Below are 23,428 nucleotides of genomic sequence, written 5' to 3'. Positions count from 1 at the left end.
GGGGGACGGATGGAAAATAGGTGGCACACTTAGTATTGCCGCTTTACAGATAATGAAATCGAGGCTCAGAGACTTAAAGGACAAAGCAGCAATGAAATCACTAGTTACCAGAAACATTAGAATGCAAGTTTTCTGCTTCTTAGACTCCTTCTTACAGTCTTCACAGGCTTCTTATTTTGTTAGCATGACGTTAAAATTCTTTACCATGTTTTCCAAGACTCTCTATGATCTGCCTTCTGCTTGCCTTTCCAAATTCATCTTTAATCCCATCTCCCATTCTGGGAATACTGGCTGCCTTTCTCTCCATCAAATATGTAATATTGGGGCGCCTGGGTGGCACAGTGGTTAAGCGTCTGCCTTCGGCTCAGGGCGTGATCCCGGCGTTCTGGGATCGAGCCCCACGTCAGGCTCTTCCGCTATGAGCCTGCTTCTTCCTCTCCCACTCCCCCTGCTTGTGTTCCCTCTGTCGCTGGCTGTCTCTATCTCTGTCGAATAAATAAATAAAATCTTTAAAAAAATATGTAATATTATTATCCTGTTGCCAGGTTTAGCCTCTGCCTAGAGGACTTGTCCCACATGCCTTCACGCATGGCTAATTCTCAGTAGATGTCAGCTCAAATGCCCCTATTTACAGAGTCCTTTCCTGATCATCCCAACTAAAATGTACTCTTCCAGTGAGTTTTTTATTGCCTCTTTCTCTTTATTTCCTTTCTGGCATTAACTCAATCTGTATTTTTCCTCACTGATTGGTGGATATGGTGTTTGCCTGTCTCCTCCTATGGAGGCAGGGCAGCTGTCCGTCTTCTTCAGGGAGTTCCCAGCACTTGGACTGGAAGCAGTAAACGATCTTAATACATTAGTGAATACTCCATATTATAAGCTGTGCTCCAAGGGAAGGAGAGAAGAACAAAGGTTACTAATGCTTGGCTGTATTTCGAGGCAAGTGACACCCTATCACCATCCCTCCCCTCTCCAGCATCATTAGGTCTGCCAATCAATTGCATCCTGTTCTTGTCATTCAGAGATTATAAACATGAGTTTTGATTCTCGTTGGTGGTGGGGCTTATTTACAAGAAAGATGGTCATAAAACCCGGTAGGTGTGAAAGCTGTAAGTAGGGGGTTCCATGCACAGTCAAATTAATTTTCCTTCTAAGACTTAAGGTTTCTTGGAATGGGGAAGTAGAAAGGAAGAAGGGAAAAGAGGACTTATTAGTTAGACATTTGTGAGTTTAAGGTTGCTGGTAGTGAATTCATTGATGATTTTTATACCAGTTTATAAGTACAATGAAGGTGAATTGAACCCCAGGTATTTCTTCTACATCCTAGGTGCCCATAACTGAGTAGAAATGATGTGGCCTCAACGATGGTATTGGTTATGATGTCTATTGGGAACAAGCTGTCTGGGAATAAGAAAAATGCAGCCATTGGCAAGATGCAGGAGTGCACTGCAGCCTGGTTTCAGACGCCCGGGTGCTATCTGCTCTTTATTTTGCTGTCACCATTTCTCTCTTTCTCTATCTACCTATCATCTGTCTATCATCTGTCATCTCTAGCTGCCATCTCCCTATATAATCTATTTATATACATACCAGTATCATTTATTTACACACACACACACACACACACACACACACACACAAATTCTGGTTAATCCCCCAGGTTTTCATCATTTGAGCTCTTAAGCTTCAAAAATCTAGCTTGCATTATTGTTACAGTCACTAGCCCTATGTTAAATTGTCCTATTATTTCTTTCAGTTGCTAATAGCTATCTTTTTGGGAGTAACAGAGGCGCACCATCTTGGTAAAATTTTGAGTACTTTGCTGTTCACTATAGTCAAGACCTATTTCTTGAAAACTATTACAATCAGTTTTTATTATGTTAGAACCAGTAAGTTGAAACATATATACCAGATTTTTTTCCTCTGCACTATATGATGGGTGATGGAGATTCAACAACGATAAACACACCACTGCCCTCAGCTCGCTGACAGAGAACTCAGGAAGGCTTCCCTAAAGAAGTGAGGTCTGAGTTGGAATCTGAAGGAAAAATAAGTGTTCACTGAGTGTGGAGGGGAAGATGAGAACATTGTAGGCAGAGGAAAGAGTATGAGAAAAATCCCAATTCCAAGATGGAATGTGGCATATTCCAAGAACTAAGAACTGCCATTTTTTAAAGATCAAGATCTGTCTCTAATGTCGTTATGAAAAAGACTGATTTTCATAATAAGCCAGACACAAAACTCTGTCTCATTATTTCACAGTCACACCTTATGACATGATTAAAATTCCTGTCACTAAATCACTAGTATTTTAAACCTCCAATGTCTCCCATTTATCAACACTTTTGACTTTTGGAGGAGTTAAACACACATAGAGTCTCAAAGAATATAGGAGAAAAAATGTTTGCATTAGTGTATTTGAAAAAGTGACGTGAGAGAGATTAAGTTTGTTCTCACCACACATACACGACATTCACAGTAGCCCCCGGAAATTATGTAAAGGTGCATCGAACCCAGTTGGTGATTGGCTCCTGTACTCCTACACTAGCCTCTGTTCCCACACAAAGTAGAGGCTACAGCTCTACCTTCCAGATGGAGGGTGGGGGGGAGAGAGTAATAGTAGATCACCCCGTCTCAGGAGCCAGGAGATAGCAGGTAAAACTCCATGACCCCCTATTTTCTGGCTTAATCTCTTGAGATTCCTTAACCACGAGTTTCTTGGATTCCCTGCCACTGTTCTGAAGTCCCAGCCGGCCCCAAGACCCAGAATCATCCCTACTGATACTTAAACTGGAAAGGACAGCAGCCAGCAGGTGGCGGCAAACTGAAGCAGGAGCAGGACCCACTTGGATTGTGCCCCTGGATCCTGACTGGCTGGGCAGGGGCGGCTTCACGCAGGCCATTCCATCAGCCCTAGAGTAACACAACTGTGCCTGTTACACAGCTGAAGTTTTAGGACTCTGAGCATGGTGTTATGGAGGTCTTCTTTTATACGAATTTTGCTGTGATTTTTAGAACTACATGATATATGACAAAATGAAATCTGAAGCATTGATTTTTTGGAAGATGCAGAACTTGAGACATTCAACAGCATATGCTTTCCTGATTTTCTCCATAGACTCATGTTACAATGTCCCCCTTTAGACCTTGTGTTGGTGGTCACTGTTCACCTTAGGGATTCTCTTGCTCGAGGGTTCCCAGAGCTTTAGCAGAGGATTGTGGTGTGATTGAGGAGATTTGCGGATGGCAGCGTTTTATTACCCCTCTCATCAATCTTGCCTGTAAGGGCAGGGATAGGGTAAGGTGGTCAGGGAAGTTATAGGAGGAGACGGAAGCATGAAATGTAGCATGGAGTTCTCGCTTGCAGTTTGGGGATGAGAGGCAGCAGAGAACCGCATTCCTTCTCCTGCCAGTGTCAGCTGAGTGGTAGTCCATGAAGACGAGTTTATGCTATTAGGCTACAAGGAGCACAGCAGAGAAATGACTTTGGCTCACCTCTATTTATGATGGCTCGAACAACACTGCCCTATTCTGCCCACTCCTTCCCACCCTGTAGAGTGCTTGTACTGTGGCGGAAATACAGATCTGACGCAAGTTGAGGATTACTATATATTTTTCATTTTACTTTTCCAAAAGGAAACTTAATTTGTGAACAATCAAAACATGAAATTCTGCCTTACCTTGTTCACAGATTCCAGTGGTTTCCAGAGGACAATAACAGGTGTATCCATGAGGCAATGAAACACAAGTTGCTCCTTTCTACAGTGGTGGGAGGGTCATGTTCAGGGTCACAGGTGGAAATGGTCTCTGTGCAGAATTCTCCTTTCCACCCAGTGGGACAGTCACAGCTGTAGGTTGAGTAAGAAGGTCACACGGTTTGAGCACTTGAACAGAGATGCATATACACTTGCTGATGTTAACTTGGCGGTTTTGACCAAGGTTCCCAGATAGAAAAGATTTTGTACATCAAAGTGAATTGTGATTCAAACTACCAAGAGCTAGCCTGTCGAAGGGAGAGCTGATAACTGATTATAGGATTACTGGACTCCACATAAAAAAATTAAAAGGGGTTCAGCACATGGAACTTGGAGACTTCAGAGAATCATCTCTTTGGACAAAACAGCACTGGAAGCCCCTCTCCCTGCCTGACATCACCACCAAGGGAGAGGCTGTGAACAGAGTCGCTGCCTCCTAACCTTGAGCCTACACGAAAGAAATCCAGCTTGATCCTTGCTCCCTCACCTTGGTGGACACGTAGGTCCAGCTCCTGGGGCTGCAAAAGGAACTGTGAACCCCTCCAGAAGCGAGGCAAATGGTAGTGAATGCCAGGGATGGGTGTGGCACTCTCAGTTAGGACCAGCTCGGGGACAGACAGAAGGGATCTTGCCCAGAGGGTATCCTGGTAGCTGAAGAGACCTCAGCAGTGAGAGGCAGTTAGTATGGGGCTGGGGCAGAATCAGAGAGCTCACGGGGACATCCCATTTTGAAACAGACTGTCTGGATTTAGAGAGTGATATTGCGGGCAGCCCAACAGGAGAGCGATGGACCCACTAAATGTAGAGATGCCAGATAAAATGTAAGGCATCTGATTAAGTCCGAACGTCAGATGGACGATGAATAATTTTTCAGTATGTCCCACGCAATGTTTGAATTTCAGATAAGCAACATTTGAGATATACTAAAAATTATTTGTTGCCTATCTGGAATTCAAATTTATCTGGGTGTCCTGTATTCCCCCCACCCCCGCAAATCTGGCAAACCTATATACCAAGGGCATATGAGAGAAAGGGTTACTTTTCATCCCTGCCAGGCCCAGGGAACACTAAACCATCAGACAATGTCAAGGACGTCCATTCCAGGACATGGTGTGTGGCGCCGAGTCAGAAACCACTGGCCTGGGAAAAGGCCGCAGGAGCAGATCACAGCTCTTCGGAGACCTGCTGCTCACGTGGTCAGCCCTGGCTGAGTCTAGGCCAACAGTCATGGAAAGTGAAGTGTTGTTAGTATTTTGAAGTGGCCCCTTTGAATTAATGAGCTGAAAGTGTATTTGCAAATTGAAGCGTCTATTAGTTAAGCTGAAGCAGAAAATTCAATGGACCCCCCATGTTTTAATCCGGGTCCAAGAAAAGGATAACTCCTAAGCAGGTTTAAACAGACAGTGAGAAACAAAAATAAATTTACTTTATGAATACATCCACGAGTCCAGAGTCAAGCTGATTTGGCCTCAGTTCATTACAATGGTTTTTACTTCATGGCAAACTACAGACACCAACGACATCAACAGCACTGCTGGGGTTGTTGAAAGCATCACCGATAGTATAATTCCTAAAGTGAGCAAGTCAAGATAAGACAGGTAGAAAACAGAAATATCTTCAGTTCTCTTTTTTCTTTAGGCTGGAAGAATCCTCACAGACTCTGAGGTTTCAAGGCAGCTCATGCAGTCCGCACTATGTTTCAACCAGTCCATGACGATATCGGTCAGTATCAACACGGGGCACATTATATGCCACGTGGAGGGGGAAGTAAGGACAATGAACACCCTTTCTACAAACATTATTAACCACCTTTATCACTTTATAGAAACATTAGGGAAGATTAAACCAAAAGAAGAAAATCAAAATCACTTGTAACTTCTGACCATGGTGAGGCTGACATTTTTTTAGCACTTGGCATATATCTTTCCACTACTTCCTATAAGCAAATTTTAACATTCAAAATGCTGAGAAAATTGGATATTTACATGTAAAAGAATGAAACTAGACTCCTATTTTAACCACTTAAAAAAATTAACTCAAAACGGATTAAAGAACTAAATGTAAGACCTGAAACTGTAAAACTCCTAGAAGAAAACAGAGTTTTTAGTTTTCCTTTTCTTAAAACATTATATAAATGTAGTGATACTAACGGCCTTTCATTCACGATTACATTTTTGGGATTCAGCCATGTTGAAGCATGGAGCCACTGCCTTAACTGTCAATACCATATAACCTGATGAACAGAAGTCCCTATCTTTTGTGTAGTTGAAATTTCAACGTTTTCTTTTATGGTTTGCATTTTTAATGACTTATTTAAGAAAGCTTTCCTTATTTCGAGGTCAGAAAATTATTATGTTGTCTCCTCGGATTATAATTTTTTCCTTTTACATTTAAGTCTTAATACATCTGAAATTATTTTTTGTGTTGGGTGTGGGGTTAGAGATCCAATTCCAGTTTTCCATATGGATGACCAATAGTTTCAGTTCTCTGCATTGACGAGTTCATCCTTTTCCACTCATGAGCCCTGTCCACGGGTGCACTGTCCTGTCTCTCTCTATCCTGTTCCATCAGTCTGTCTAACCTTGTGCCAAGGCTCCCGCTGTCTTAATTTTTCCTGTTTTCTAATAGGTCCTGGTAACCAGAACGGCAAGCTCTGCTATCTGGTCTCTCTGTTCGGGAGTGTCCTGGCTGTTCTTAGCTCTTTGCTCTTGTACGTCTTCCCCTTCAGATTAATCCCAAGTTCAAGACAGGCACATTTCCTTGCTTTCTCCTTGGCTAAAATAAGGTTCACTTTTCTTTTGCTGACTGTGTGGCTTTTAGGAGTCCCAGGCCTCTGAGGAGTCTGCTGTTAGGTCCCCTACCTCAGGCAGTCTGTAGCCTTAAAGCAGGTCCCCTGTAACTTGTGCAGCCTTTAAAGGGTAAGTTCATACACGCTTCGCGTTTTAGCAGGAACTCAGGGCAAAAGTCAACTTTGATGCTTACTTTCGAGAGTCTTGTCTTCGTTTCATTTGGAATCTTAGATGTGTTGTTTTCACTTCAGGTAACAGTGTTCTGAATGTATACACTTTATATTTTATTCGGATTTCAACGTTTTTATTTGGGAAGGTCATTCAAGATGTATAATCCCCCATAGTTCCCCAAACAGAACTCCTTATTGTACAGTCATTAACGTCTCTTCCACAACCTCACATTCAAGGGTTGAATGTTGTTTCACTGAACTGATAGGATATACTTTATTCTTACAGTTTCTTGTGGGATATTATGTTTCTAATTTTCTACTGTCTACGAACAACAGTGGTAAAACTCTTGTAGTTAAATCTCTGTGCACATCTTGACCATTTCCTTTGCATAAATTTAAATATCATCATGACTTCTAGGCTTCGGACACATAGTCCAGCCTGCCCTCCATAATAACTGTACCAATTTACATTCCCATCATCTGTGAATGAGAATGCTCCTAAAATAACAGATGTGTATATACTCAAAAATACGAAATATTGTATAGGCTTCTTGTTCTTTATTGACCCAGTAATTATTTCTTCAAATAAAATGATTTAGTGTTTGCCTATAATATTTACCAGAAACAGATTCATTTTAAACTCCTATATTTTCCTATATTATTTGGCAATCTAATCATATTTATGCCTCACCAAAATTTATTTTATCAACTTAAAATTTTTCTTTTTCTTTAGTATTTACTATGCGTGCCTTACTGTCGTAGGTCATAAGGGACGGGCAGAAGATGTGTAAGGAGTGAGCTCTGGCCTCGGCACAGGTGAGGTATGCTGGAGGAAAGCACCATGGGCTGCATATGCTGAGGAACCAAGTGGCGCAGAGAAGTGCTGCCAGATCCAAAACCCAGCAGGGGAGTAACTCAGGGGACAAGATTACATTACCGCCACACGTTCAATAACGTGCTGTGAGACTTTGGTGCTGGGGGTTTTCAAAACAAAAACTCTTGCCTATTTGGAACTTAGAGGCCTAGGTACATACATAGAATGGTAAAAAAGCAAACAACAGTGTCTGAGGATATTGCCATTTCATTAAATAGGGTGTTTAGCGGAGTCCTGATGAAAGAAAATTTATATGATAATTGTATCTAAGTTAGTATTTGTGCAAAAAAAAGTTTGAAAAGTTGCATAAGTTTCTCCAGAATGGAAAGTAATAAAATACAGACTTAATCTGTTACAAAATCACATATTGACTTATTGTTTGAAGAGCATAAAGAGTATGAAATATGTAAAGACCTTTTCTACAAAAATAGACCGTCTTCTGGCTCACAGTCCTCACCTGCGGCTTTCCCTAGGATGGCCCCCGCACAGGGATGCCTCATGTGGGACACTGCTGTCCTCCCGCGGGGACCCAGGTCAGCACAGGCATTCCACTGTGTGCATCCTTCTAAATGTATCCGTGGACTTTGAGATTTGAAAAACTGCTTTGGCTGGATGGTTTTGATACATGTTTCAAGTGGTGTTTTGTACAATGGAGTTTAGAATTCAGGAATGCAGAGTGTGTGCAGAGCCTTCCCGGGCTGGCACAAGGTGCCTTTCCAACTGCTTTTTGACATAGGGAAGGCATGATACGCATTAAATACCTTTTTGGCTGTTTTCCTGTAAATGGTATTTTTTTAAAAAATAAATTTGCTTTTCTCCTTCTGTCCAAATTGACAGATTTCTTCTTAAATTAATTCTAAAATAAAAAAAACTTGAACCAAAAATAGACTATCTTACCAATTTCATAAAAGAAATAAAGGTATAAGAATTTTTTATGTAAAAACAAAACTCTAATATCGTTACTTTTTAATGATGATTGCGCCATCTAGTGGGTCATTTTTATCAATTTGACAAAAGCTAAGCACAAAATCTCATTGCTTTATAGACAAACATGACAATAGTAAAATATTTATTTTTATATTAAATAAAGCTTAAATTACACTAAACATAATACAGATGTTATAAACTTATTTGAAAAATAAATCTTAAATAAAATAAATGTGCATATGATTCTTCTCAGAATTTCTAGGTCTGAAGCAATTAGCTTTACGTTTGAAGATTTAAAAAATTATATTCAAATACCATATACTACTTTCTCACATTATATTTTAAGAGATGTTTTCATCATAATGATTTTATGCAAATCAAATTTTTCTTTCTGGTCCTTCCTTGGCTTCTTTAGCACCCTGTGAAAGGTAGATAATAAAAAGTCTCAAATCTTTATTCTTTATTCTCCACTTTGGATGACAATATTTTTCTAAGCCTTGAAATTAATTCATTAACATTTCTTCCTTTAATCCCATATTTACTACTTTCCTTGAGGAAAAATCGGTTTTAGAGAGGCATGTGTGTGAGGTGGGGTGTCCATAGAGTGGAAAAAAACAGGAAAAAAAACCCCAAAGAGAGGTAGACATTCACTCATTTAAAGAATGTCTGTTGCCATCAGTTTTTACAAGCTAAGTGCCTGCCACCGTGCTTAGCACTGAGCATTCCACAACACGGAAGGCCCCATTCTTGGCCTCAAGGAGTTGCTCTTCCTGAGAAGATCAGATTAGTTAGTAGACAATTAAATATTTTATTTATTTATTTGACAGAGAAAGAGAGAGAGCAAGCACAAGCAGGAGGAGCTGCAGCGGGAGAGGGAGAAGCAGGCTCCCTGCTGAGCAAGGAGCCGGATTCAGGACTCCATCCCCGGACCCTGGAATCACTACCTGAGCCGAAGGCAGACGCTTAACTGACTTGAGCCACCCCGGTGCCCCATCAGCAGACCATTTAAATACAATGGGACGAGTGCTAAGATGAATACTGTGGGAGCCCGTGGGAAGGACACCTAAGCAACTTTCGTGAGTGAGTTCGGGGCAGGCTTCTGAAGTGAGATTTGCCTGCAGGAATGAGTGCCTCGAGAGGAAAGGGCAGTAGAAGATTAAGCTGGAAGAGGAGCTTTGAGCTCAAGGGCTTTGAATAACAGGCTGAGGTAGTTCAACTTTTTTTCAAAGATTTTTAAAAAAAATTTCTAATTAATCTCTACATCCAGTGTGGGGCTCGAACTCACAACCCCAAAACCAAGAGCCACATGCTCTACTCATGGAGCCAGCCAGGTGCCCCAAGAGAGTTCAACATGGGGAATGACGTGACTGATGAGGCATATTTTAAAAATATTAATTTGGTACGTATAGGATGACCCCACGGTGTAACAATAAACTCTCTAGTGATGTAAATTCAACTTTAGTGGGATCTTACTATTTTTTTAAAAAAGATTTTATTTATTCACTTAGAGAGAGTGAGTGGGGAGAGGGGGCGAGAGAATCCCAAGCAGACTCCCCGTTGAGCGCGGAGCCTGACATGGGGCTCGGTCCCCCAGTCTTGAGATAATGAACCCAGCCGAAATCAAGAAGTCAGACACCTGACTGACGGAGGCACCCAGGCGCCCCAGATCTTACTGTATTTTTACCATTAGACGAGATTGCGGGCATTCAGGTGGTATGGCCGTAGACTGTTTTTACCATTAGAACAGGCGCTCAAACTTTGGCAGTACGCAGTTTGCTTTGTGGCCATGCGGACTCTGTTGCAACAACCCCGCCAACTGCGAAAGCAGCCGCAGCCAATCCACAGTGCACGGAAGTGGCTGTACCCCAATACAACTTTACCTACAAAACCAGGTGATGGATCAGAGGTGGCCCACAGGCCACAGTGTGCTGACCCCTGCACTAGATCATTAATTGCATGGGGGCAGAGATCAGGTCTGTTTGGCCCTCTTTTGTAGTCCCAGGGCCTAAACCAGTTCCTGGAATATAGTAATTTTTCTCTGAACATCTGGGGAATAAATAAGTAAATGAATGAGTCATGGCCGGGGCACAGGGAAGTGGATGGATGCAGAGGTCTGAGCAGGGAAATGGCTTTGAGGATGGAGCGGTGGAAGCAGATGCCACAAACATCTGGTAAATGTGGGTTTGGAAGATGAAAGATTATAGTAGCAGCAAACATTCCCGAGGCTTACCGTGTGCAGGCATTCTCCTTAGCATTTTCAATGTATTAATTCACTTAATTCTCCTTACGATCCTATTAGGAGGATACTATTATCATCCTCATTTTGCAGAGGAGGAACGTGAGGAACAGAGAAGTTAAGCAAATTGCATGGCGATTTGTGGCTGAGGGAGTCCACGCGTTTAACTGCTGCTCTAGGTCTCAATCTACGGAAATCTTTGGGGTTTCAAAATTAAATGACTGAAAGGGTATGGTGCCATGACTGGGAACAGGGACGTCTGGAGAATATAGATCAATGGAAACATAAAAAAATCTTCTTTTAGCTACACTGAGTTGGAGGTGACAGGAGGTGATAAAAGGGCTTTTTTCCTTTAAGTCTCTAGTGACATGGCTCTTCAACTTGATAAGAGGTGAGGACCCAAGACAGATTTGTGATTAAGTAGAACAGCAGACAAATGGCTGAAGCACCTATTATATAAGCCAAGACTATTCAAACAATCCTGAGGAATCATTGATATTATACATAGAACTGTTCTCTCAAGTCCATTCCAAGAATGTTAACTATCCTCAATTGTTAATACATAAAGAATAGTTTGTGGGTTCTTCCGCCTCTAAACATGGAGAGATGATAACACAGAAGAAAGTGTTAGGCACGTGAGAAATATGGGTAAGAGCTGGTCATGATGGCAATCGAGAGTGGAGTATTGGAGTATCTTACTAATATAGTTAATTATTTTACGTCTGTGCATTTAGAATGAAACTGATTTAAATTTCTAAATTGCAGACAAACTGGGTTTTATTGCCAATTTTATAGCTCAGAAACATCTATGGATTAATTTTTTCATGTTATAAGAGATATTCAACACGAAGAATTTAATTTTCTTGTAATTAGGCAATTCTAAGACTTCTGAAGTTTAGGGTGAACGTTGACATATAAAAGTTAACTGAAAATGAGATGATGGAAGATTTAATATTCTGTATCTGAATATCACTTACACGTCATTCACTCGCTTACTAAATATTCAGCAAAGGAGAAAGACCGTGCACCCCTCTTCATTGTTACCAGGTGTGTACGAAGCAGAAAACATGGGTTTGCCTCCCAAGGGTTTTATGATAATTTATTTACAACAAATTATTCGTATGAAATATAGATGATAAATGTAAAATATACTATTCAAAGTTTATTAGGGCCTCATTTTAGTGCCAGGCACTGTGTTAAGTACTTTGTAGCTAGTAACTCATTTAATACTTAGCACAGTAACCCTCCGAGGTAAATGCAATTATTAGTTTTCAATGTGCAGTTAAAAAACAGAGATGTAGAGAAATATAACCCCCCAACCAAATTTTTCAGTTTAGCACATAGATTCTTAACACTTTGCATAAGAGAGAGTCTTTTATATGTGTTGAGGCTGATTAGGGCAAATTATGAGAATCATCATTGTGAGATGAGTACAGAAGGAAAAAGTTCTTGGAGGGGGGCGCCTGGCTGACTCAGTCGGTAGAGCACGTGACTCTTGATCTCGGGGTTGTGAGTTCGAGCCCCATGTTGGGTGTAGAGATTACTTAAAAATAAAATCTTAAAAAAAAAAGAAAAAAGAAAAAGTCTTTGGAGAAAATTTAGCTTGAGCTGGATCTGTAAGAAAGTTGTGGTTACAGATTTATGGGTTTTCTGTGCACAAGCAAAACCACAGATACAGTACTTAAAATGAAATCTATGGAATGTGATAATAAACTCGTGTGGATAATGGAATTCGTGCATGTTATTTAGCAATAGAGGGTCACAGCTTAACGGGCTCCACTTCTGCATAGACAACTTACTTCTCTGCTATTCGAGGGAAAAGAGAAACATACCTGAATCTCTTCCTTAGACCATCTGTTGTGCTGAATGGCTTCATTCTGTGTTGGTTTGCTTTCCTTTATGATTTATTTCCATTTCAGTAATAAGTTGGGAGAATAAGGTAAGTGTGATATGATGGATATCATTTTATCTGCCAAAATTTACTGGATATCAAATGACATGCTCAAGATTCGAGCCTTTGAAAAACATGCAGACAAGTACTCCCAACAAATGACCCTCGCTGTACCTGACTGTGATGCCAGGACTGAACATGCCTGCTGGGAAGGGCGGCCATACCCGTGCCACCTGCTGAGTTTCCCCCAGCCCTCCCTTCCTCGCTGGTGACATCACTCACCAAACTCTTTGACGACACCTCACGGAGTGTAGAAGGATGAGAAGAAGCTACTCTACCTGCTAATAAAAGTACTGGCAGTTGTCTGTGGGCCCCAGTCCTAATGGTTCTGTCCTCCAAGTGTAAGGGCCGAAACACTGTTTATGTTAACAGTTGGACTCAACTTCTCTTAGTGAGGGAATCGTCTTTGGGAAACTATTGACACGAGCTTCTTGGAGTAGATGGTGGGCCCTGGGAGCACTAATGTGAGCATGAGCCTGGACTACAAAGAGAAGACAGCTAAATCGCTCTGCCTGGGGCCAGAAGGGAAATCTGGTTTGTTCCAACCGGGAGAGTCAGTTGGAGCAAAACGAAGCAATGACAAGAAGACAAAGATTAAGTGAAGCGGCGCGGCCCTGTATTTATTCTGCAGGGGTGGGATGACCAAACACAGGTGGAAAGTTGTCTAGGTGGCCATAGAATAAACAGTTCCCTTCTGTAGCTGCAATGCACCCCCTCCCGCTGCACCAGTATAAACCGTCTAATCTAGAAGCATGAATGGTTTTGTTAATTTAGGAGAAATCAAATAAGTTGTCACTTTGAGGCGTACACTGTATGGGGTCGAGTCTGTATGGGTAGAAGGGCGACATGGAACCAGAGAAGGTTTTGAGAGATTACCCAGCCCTCCCGGAATCTGCATTAACCTTGGAAACATCTTTGGACCTTCGCGGTGTATGTAGCTCTCCGGGTCTGGGAGAAAGCCACTGACATCTGAGCTACACAAAGAGCAGGGGAGAAAAGATACTCCCCTTAAACCACAGTAATAGGGAGGCTTGCTAAAATCAACACTGAATTCTCACTTCTGACTGTTATTTTCTTGCTACTTTAATAAAGGAACAGAAAGCATAAACTTCTTTTGGAATTTACATCCTTCAAACACATTTTCCACAGGCGGCATCAAATAATGGATTTGCAGAGTTTTGGCAGCTGAGAACGGAAAGTGAGGAAAAACTGGAATAAAATACCCCCCCCATTTTAAAAGTAGTTATCTCTAAGTGGTAGAATCATGTTATACTTTATTTTATGCTTTATGAATTTTACAAATTAGACAAAATGTATATTATATGTACTATTCTTTAATTCAAATATATACAAAAGTAGAAAAAATAGTATTAATCAACCTCTTTAACCAGTTTCAAATGATTTTTAGCTCTTTAGTTTCATTTGTTTCTTTGTCTACTCTTTTTCTTTTTTGGAAAAAATGTTTTGAAGTAAATCCCATTTATCTGTAAATACTTCAGTATATATCACTAACAGGTAATGAACTTAAAAAAACCCTCAATCAAATATTAGTATCATAACCAACAAAAATAACATTAATGCTTCATGATCATATAATTCTTGTGTTCAGTAAACTATGATTATCTCAAAGAAAGTTTCTTTGTTGGGTTTTTGGTTTTTTTGTGTGTTTTTTTTGACAGTTATCAGGATCCAAATAAGTTCCAGAAGAATCTGCAGAGTATGTGTCTTACGGCTTGTTACCCAGATAAAAATTCTCCCTCTGCATTTCTTTCCATCCATATTCTTTTTGTATTGTTTGTCCAGTAGAATTTACCATATTCTAGATTTGGTTGTTTATGCCCTTATAATATCATTTAATTTGTTTTCATCTATTGCCCTGATTTTTCAGAGTCTTGTGGACATAGAGGCTTCATGCTCAGGCTTTCACTGTGTTAGAGGCGGTACTGTGTAGGTACGGGCAACCCAGGAGGCAGGTCATGCTTGCTCCACATTTACTTATGACTGGGCAGTTGGTTCAAGTGGTGTTAGCTTGATCCAACCATTATACAGTTTTCTATCAACCTTTCATTAAATGATTCAAGCAGCCGTTATTTTCCCTGATGGTTGTAAAATGGTGATATTTCTAATTTCTATTATTTATCTTGCATTTAAATTAGCTCAGTTCTTTTTTTAAAAGATTTTATTTATGGGGCGCCTGGGTGGCACAGCGGTTAAGCGTCTGCCTTCGGCTCAGGGCGTGATCCCAGCGTTATGGGATCGAGCCCCACATCAGGCTTCTCCACTATGAGCCTGCTTCTTCCTCTCCCACTCCCCCTACTTGTGTTCCCTCTCTCGCTGGCTGTCTCTATCTCTGTCGAATAAATAAATAAAATCTTAAAAAAAAAAAGATTTTATTTATTTATCTGACAGGGGGAGACAGAGCACAAGCAGGGGGAGCTGCAGGCAGACGGGGAGGGATAAGCAGGCTCCCCGCTGAGCAGGACCCTCCATCACGAACTGAGCTGAAAGCAGATGCTTAACCAACTGAGCCACCCAGGTGCTCCTAAATTAGCTCCGTTCTAATAAGAACTACTTCTCCTCAATTATCTGGCTAGTTACTATTACTTAGTATTAGTTACCTATTGCCGCATAATAAATTACTCCAGACCTTAATGGTTCAAGGCAATAATAATCATTTATTGTTATTATGGACTCATAATAGGTTCCTCTGCTTTCCGGATTGCCACCTGCAAATTTGTGGTCTGTACAACCGCCAGAAGGACTATAGAAAATAGAGCCTGACCATTATTAAAAGCGCCCAGTGGATAAAATCATTTAATCCTTAAATCTCACAATTTAAGGAAGGAATAAGTGCTAATGACTTTTTGCTAGCTTTGAAGTCACAAGTTGTCATTTACAGACTATCTTATTATTTATAGGGTCAGTCCTATTCAGTGTGGGAAGGGACTACAGAAGGATGTGTCTCTTAGGAGGGCCACTTGGAGGCCAGTTACTATACCCTTCATTGGAAAGGAAGATTGAACCTATCCATCTTTCCCTTTAGTCAAATTTCGGAATAAGGAGTGGTACACTAGTAATTTGCATAGGTGACAAGTTTTTTTTAATCCCTTGGTGGAATATGTGTATGGAGTATCATTACAACTATGTGTATTTTATATATTGGCATGTTTAAATCCATTACAGACATTATTCTCTGGGATTCTGAAATGGTCCTATCTTTGGCCAGTGGGAGTCTTAAAGTTGGCTTCTGTCTTCTTTTAAAATCTCCCTAGTAGTCTCTGACAACTCTCCTGCTTTCAGGCACAATATGATCCAGGATCATATCATACATTTCCTACCCCAGAGCTGAATGTCCAATTATGCAAGAAGTCCTGGTTTATTTATTTTTATTTTTTTTTTAGAAGTCCTGGTTTATTTTTTTGTGGAAAATGCTATTTAGAGATAACAATTTTGGTACTAGAGTTTTAATTCCTACTGAGTTACTGTTGTTTCAGGATTTCTTTAGTGGACATGGCTAGGAAATAAATACTTTAGGGGGTGCCTGGGTGGCTCAGTCATTAAGCATCTGCCTTCGGTTCAGGTCATGATCCCAGGGTCCTGGGATTGAGCCCCACATCAGGCTCCCTGCTCCGCTGGGAGCCTGCTTCTCCCTCTCCCACTCCCCCTGCTTGTGTCCCCTCTCTTGCTGTCTCTCCCTCTGTCAAATAAATAAAAAATAAATAAAAAAAAATAAATAAAATCTTTAGAAAAAAAAGAAATAAGTACTTTAGAAGGAGAAAATTAAGCCATGAATTCATATGTTATTTCTAGTTCAAATTAAAAGTGAGCAGATTTTTTACTTTTTTTGATTTAATGTCTATATCTCTTTTCTCTTATGCTGAAAATCTTGGTTCCTGATGAGAAATATTAACATAATTACCCCCTTGGTTTATATCTATCTATTCATTCATCCACCCATCAAGCTATCTTGCTATCTAGCTATTTTTATCTTTATCTGTAGTTTCAAAATAACACCAGTGCTACCACTAACATGAAGACTATAGGATGTGTTACAAAATCTCTTTATGGTTCTCTTTGTCCTTATGATATAACCCACTGTATAGTCAACTTATCATCAATTGAACTAAATCTCCTAGGTTATGCCACCAACTTGAAATAAAGTTAAGACTCATTTATTTCCTTATTTTCTTTGAATGCTTAAGAATTCCTCCTTTTTTTTTTTTAAATTTTCCAGGTAAAAATCTGACCTAGTTCCAAGTAAACACTATGAAGCAGATTGTATTTTTTAAAAGTCCAGCTCTCATCCTTGTCACTTCTTGTTCTCTTCCTCATCCTACAGGTGACCATTCTTAATTTTTTTTCCATAATCTGCCTCTTTTTTTTTCTTAGAAACACATAAGCATGTGTGTATGTGTATATGTAATACACATAAGTATGTATTAATATCTATTTTATCTATATCTATTATTCCCTTTTCTTGCATGCTTCTTTACCCTACTTTTTTCACTGACTGTATCCTGACGATCACTCCACTGCAACGTAGCAACATATAAAGATTTTTATAGCCGTGTCCTCTGTTGTATAAACGTTCTCTAGCTTTACCAATCAGATACCGAGTGACGCACATCTTGGGTTTAAACAGAGTTTGCTCTAGTAACGCCAGTGTCTGCCTCTCTCCAGCCTCACCATTAGATTAGACACATTTTTGAACTTTTTCTTAATCTCATAGGTAAGAAAAAGTATTAGCCTTAACTTGGAATCCCTAGAAGACAGAGTCAAAAAGCAATTCCACCGAAATGAAGGGGTACTCTGCCTAGCAAGCAGGAGTGAGAGAAGAGCAAAGTGAGGGGAAGGAAGAAAACCAAACGGAAGGTAGTGAGTTATCCAGCTGGCTACACCCGCTGGCTGCTTGGAGAGGGGGTGTTTCTCGAGGGGCTGGGGAGAGCTGTACAATTCTTTGGATTACTGGGCAGGAGGAAAACACAGTAGGAGCAGACAGGGTGACAGCTGGCCCTGTCACACCTCGAACAACAGAAGATAGAACTCACGTTTTGCTACCCTGGCATTGAAAGACTAAGGAACATTTTGAGCAGGAAAGAGGAGAGAATTTTCAGCAAGACTCAGAGGGAGGGGAGTTTAGGGAGCTGGGTACTAGTTGGCAAACGATTGCACCAACCCGCAGAGGTAGACTGCACTAAACACTGCTGGGTGAAATCAGAAGATAAAATAGACAAAGAATTCTTAATTTGGAGAGTTTGGGGGACCCTAGAGGGTCTATGACTGGGCACTATAGAGTTTGGAAACCTCCAAAATTTTATGCAAATTTTTGTGTCCTAAGCACATTTATTTTTCAGAGGAAAGGATTTTTAGATTTCACCTGATTCTCAGACATCTGGGAGCCAAAAAATAATCAGGAAACCCAGGCTCAGTGAGATTCTGTGCTCACCGATAGATTTATGTTGTAAATAAGACTCACTTACGAACTTAGTGTAAACCTCGGGTGCCTTTCACCTCTTACAGCCACATTTGCTCTGAGCTCCTACTGTACTTACTGTCTGTGCAGCTCACGTTTACATTTTAGTTGTTTTTTAAGTTTCGGTTTTCCTACACTGTGCTTTTCTTAAAGGAACATGCCTCATATGACCCTCAGTCATCGTCAGAATATGGCTTCGAGGTATTAGAAGAAACTGAGGCATATTAAACATTTTGAGTTTATTTGCGCAAAGATTGATTTGAACCGGGCAGCCTCCAGCCCAGCAGAGAGAAAGGAGCTCCGAGGACTGCACCAGATGAAAGACTTACCGGCAGAAGGCAGTGGGAACAAGGAAGTTACACCGGCAAAGAAGCGGCCCGGCTATGGCACGGTCTCCTTCCTTTAGGGGATCGCAGGGGTCTGTCAGGCAGATTATCTAAGTCGTGCTCATCAGGGGATTCCTGATGGACTGGTTTCAGATTCCACTTCTGGGACAGCCGAAACTGTAACGAAGTCAAGTCTCGGTTTGGTGATGCAGGACTGAGCATAAGCAACTCCATTTCGGGCCTGCTGTCTTGTTTTTAACAAAGGTCAAGCCAAATGCAAATTAAATGAAGCAAAATCTGCTGAAAAACATGTTGCACAAAACACATGTACATATATGGATAAGTTACAACTAAACAAATCTCTTCTTTTAGCCTTGGCTGCCGACTAACAGCAGAAATAGCCTGACTGGTTCTCTCTTGCATCAGAGCTCATCCCAGCAGCATGCAGCATTACATGAACTCTGCCTTGTTACGCCCTCATCTGAGACACTGCGTTCGCACACGCCTAGATCTGTGCACGCTGACACACTTGGAGCAGGAAAGCAGGGCTTGCAGCCGTTTACAGAGCCCCGGAGTCCCCGCCTTATCAAGCCCGACCTCCCACCTTCCTTGGCGCAAGACTTCCCCTTATGTGTCCACAACGCCTCCTACTCCCACCTGTGAGGCAGAGAACCAAAGGGAGCATTTTGAGTTCTTGAAACAAACAAACAAACAAAATTGTATACCATTCAGCTATGCATTGTTAAGACACTCTGACCACCTTTTAGATTTTGCATTTAAAATTTGTTCCAAACACCGTGAAATTTATGCTTCTGGGTGGGGACTTGCCTCTTGAGCACTTAAAAAATATTTTATTATGTGTGTTAGTTATTTTTCAGAAAAAGACCAAACTTTAGCTTTGATCTGTCTATACTGTTACCTAGAAATTCAATTTAGTATTACTCTGCTTCAGGTGAAAAACAAAAGCGTGGAGCCATGTAAAGTTAAAAGCCTGAGATAGAGGAAAATGTCTTAAACACCATCGAAAAGTATATTACAAAGAAAACATCTTCTTTTAAAATGCGGTTCTTATTATTGAGATTAGAGCAGAATTACAAAACTTACCAAAAGAAGTCAGATTGTCCATAAACTCCTGCTACTAGAGCTGAATGTCCATGAGGGGAACCTTCATATTTTTAAACAGCTTTATTGAGGTATAATTTACATACCATAAAATTCACCTCTGTTAAATTCAGGGAGCTGTACTTTTAATAAGTCATTATCTGTAATACTCACCACTTGTGACTGTACGGTAGTGCTTCACATGTAGTTAATATGGTAAATATTTTGTTGTTATTTTAATAAGAAGATCCCAAACATTGGTCCCAATTTTGATGAGAAAGATTTTAGAGTCCCGTAAAGAAACCTGTCCGAGGTGTCATTCCCCTCGTACATGATTAATCAAGGCTATTTGCTACGCAAGTCAAGGCTCTCATGTTAGACCAGGAGATACAGCTTCCCGCCCACACAGGAGCTGATGAGACCCCCAGGGTCTGTGTTATGAGGCGAGTTATTTCCAATTTGGAGAAAATATGAAATGTCAATTGAAGACAACTTCATTAAAAAAAATTAAGAATAAATGAACAGATTACATCCTGGAGCTAAAGAGATACTTAGCACTTTTGTTACCTTATCTATATTATTAGCTGCTTTTAAATTCATTTCTTGTTATTTAGGTTCTGGAGAGAGTTTTGATCCAGGAACTAGAAGATTTGATTTTGGGGCCTGATGTACTACTTTTAAGGTGCTGGTTTATCCTCTTGATTCACTTGTAATCTCTGGGGCTTAGTTCCCCATCCATTAAATTGGGGCTAGGATATCTGCCTTGACTATTTTAGGAAGATGTGACTAGGAGCAACGGAAACAGTGTATGCAGAAATGCTCTGGTAGCCTCAAACCTCTGCGCCAGTGTACGGCAGTTCTTTTATTATCACAAATCACGACAGTTTTCTATATTAACCCAAATCATCTGCAAATAGTTCTAAGTGTCTATCTACACTTGACACTGTATTTTCCAAGATAAACACTTGTGGCTTTTAAGTGGGAACAGTTAGGCTCTTTATTCCATATGGGATAATGACAAGTTGGAGTGAATTTCCTACCTGGGCCTCAATCTCCTCTGCTTTCTTACTGTCACTTCCCATTGTTTATTATCACATTCTCTATTACTATCAGTTTATTTATTATCACATTAAAAGATAACAGAAACATCTCATAGGTGACCTGAAGAATGACCACATTTCTTTAGAGAAAGTGAGGTAAATTTGTTCTTTTGAATAATTAAACTTGGTTATAGAGCGAACTAGAATGCGTAAGTTGTAAAGCAAACCTAAAAGCTTCATTAAAAATTGTAAAGAAGTAACAGTCATAATGGGTTAAGCTAATTCAAACATATATTGCTTTATGATGGTGGCGTCCCAAGCCTCAGGTTTTGTCCTTAGCACTTCCATGTCCTTAGTACTTCCAGTACTTTTGTCCTTAGTACTAAGTACTTAGTACTTAGTAATGTGCATGAGCACATTACTCATTTTTTCTTCACAAGTTTCCATAAAATTCAGCTAACGCTTTTAACTTACTGTTTAGCATATTAGGTGTCTTGGACATTCTAGAACACATCAAGCCTTTTCATACTTGTTTTGGATTAATTTAGATTTGACTCCCCACTGACCTTCCTCCCACAATCATAATCAATAGATCATAATATACCATAAATGTTTCTCCGTAATATCTTCTAAATTAATTCTTTCCTTTTTTATGGCTATTTCTTAAAACCAGGCCCTTTATAATGTGCTTAGATTTTCCAAAACTGTCTCCTAGTGATTCCCCAATATATCCATGCTGCAAAGGGATGTCGACAGGATTGTCTTTACCATGGCTTTTTCTTTTTCTTTTTTTTTAAAGATTTTATTTATTTATTTGACAGAGATAGAGACAGCCAGCGAGAGAGGGAACACAAGCAGGGGGAGTGGGAGAGGAAGAAGCAGGCTCATAGCGGAGGAGCCTGATGTGGGGCTCGATCCCACAACGCCGGGATCACGCCCCGAGCCGAAGGCAGACGCTTAACCGCTGTGCCACGCAGGCACCCCAACCATGGCTTTTTCTTGCCCAGAAACTGCTTTTGTCTCATTCTTGAGGACAAGCAAATCTGTTATCGACTGTCAATTTCTCATTCTTCTATACCTCATCTGTCCCATTTCTCCTAGCTAATCAATTACAATATTCTGTTTAGTCAGTTTGGCTTCATTCTCATGATCATCATGGTGTCACCTTGCTTGTCCCTACATTTGCACTTGTGCTGAGAACCTTTGGAATAAAGATTCCTTCTACTTTTCCATTGAATAGCTACTCACTGGTTCATTAACTGAACAAATAATGAATGCCTATTCTATGCTGGGCAACTCTTGGAGGTGTGAGTGATACAATGGTAGAATGAGAGATCAGGCCCATCGTCAGGGGAAAATAATAACTAATGTATAAACAAGCTAACAAATAAATAAAATTAGTAATATTTATGGAGAAAGTAAAATATGATGATATGATAGAGAATGAATAGAGGGAGGGATAGTTTTGGGTTGATCTAAGGGAGCACCTTCCTGGGAGGTGCTAAGGAGGAGGCAGCCAAATGGAGACTGATGGTAAGGGTGCCCCCTGCTGGAAGATACAGTGTACAGGTCTAGAAGCAGAAATGAGCTGGGTGTGTTCAAAGGACAGAAGTAGGCTAATTGGGGTTGAAAACCTTTTAATAAATTTATTAGCCATTTGTATTTCTTCTTTTTCATTTGTTTATTATGTAATTTTTCTCTATTCGCCACTTCAAACATTAATTTGGAAGACCTGCTTACATAACGAGTGTATTAGTTATCAGATATTGTTAATCCTTTCTTTGGTTTAATATTTGCCATTTACTTTTGCTTATGGTGAAGCTTTTATTTTTTTATGTAAAGAAGTTTATAGTTTTTATTTTGTCACATTTCTCTTTTTTCCCCTCAAGGATTTATCTCTGCATATATCCTTAGAAAGGGCTTTCTCAGGTATACACTGTATGATCTTACTCATATATGGAATCTAAAAAAGTCTAACTCATAGAAGCAGAGTGGAATGGTGATTGCCAGGGGCTGGGAGTGGGAGAAATGGGGGAGATGTTAGCCAAATGGTACAAACTTTCACTTATAAGATGAATAAGTCCTGGGGATCCAATACACAGCATGGGCCTATAGTTAATAATACTGTATTATACACCTGAAATTTGCTGAGAAAGTAAATTGTAGGTGTTCTCACCACACATACATACAAGGTAACCATGTTAGATGATGAATGTGTTAACTCGACCATGGTACTCTTTTCACAATGTATTTGTATTCCAAATCACCACATTCTACACCTTAAATATATACTGTTTTGCCAACTGTATTCAGTAGGGCTGGGAAAAGAAAGAAATTCAACACCCCAAGATTAGGAAAATATAAACAAAAAGGAAAGTTTTCAACGAAGAGTTTATATGGAACTGTCTGGGATCCTGAAATGTATTATAATTTTACTCCTCTGCTTCAGCACTTACTGTTTGTTTATAAATTACTTTTAAATCAGGATTCCTGGGTGGCTCAGTTGGTTAAGCATCTGCCTTCGGCTCAGATCATGATCCCAGGGTCCTGGGATCAAGTTCCGCATCGGGCTCCCTGCTCAGTGGAGAGCCTGTTTCTCCCTTTCCCTCTGCTGCTCCCCCTGCTCTCTCTCTTTCATACTCTCCCAAATTAAAAAAAAAAAAAAAGTACTTTTAAGTCAATATGGTTATCAGGCCGTAAATAGTGTCTTTAAAATGAGAAAATAAAGGGTATACTGGACTTCAGTTTTGAAACGTTCAGGAGCCGAAAGCATGGAGTAATTCCTC

General features: G+C 40.3%; 1 protein-coding gene across 1 annotated transcript in view; it reads right to left on the bottom strand.

The window, feature by feature from the left end:
• Nucleotides 1-23,428, bottom strand: part of EYS (EGF-like photoreceptor maintenance factor) — a 1,472,906-nt gene that overhangs the window by 27,268 nt on the left and 1,422,210 nt on the right. The window contains 3 exon segments of the mRNA XM_087856898.1: nt 3,681-3,760; nt 3,762-3,848; nt 7,469-7,628. Of these exon segments, the coding sequence (XP_087713024.1) occupies nt 3,681-3,760; nt 3,762-3,848; nt 7,469-7,628 (327 nt within the window).

This window comes from Ursus americanus, chromosome 29, assembly GCF_024610735.1.
Source record: "Ursus americanus isolate L20-20 chromosome 29, mUrsAme1.1.p, whole genome shotgun sequence".
NCBI lineage: Eukaryota > Metazoa > Chordata > Mammalia > Carnivora > Ursidae > Ursus > Ursus americanus.
Note: the sequence above shows the minus strand (reverse complement) of the source record. Positions and strands in the feature narration are given on the sequence as shown.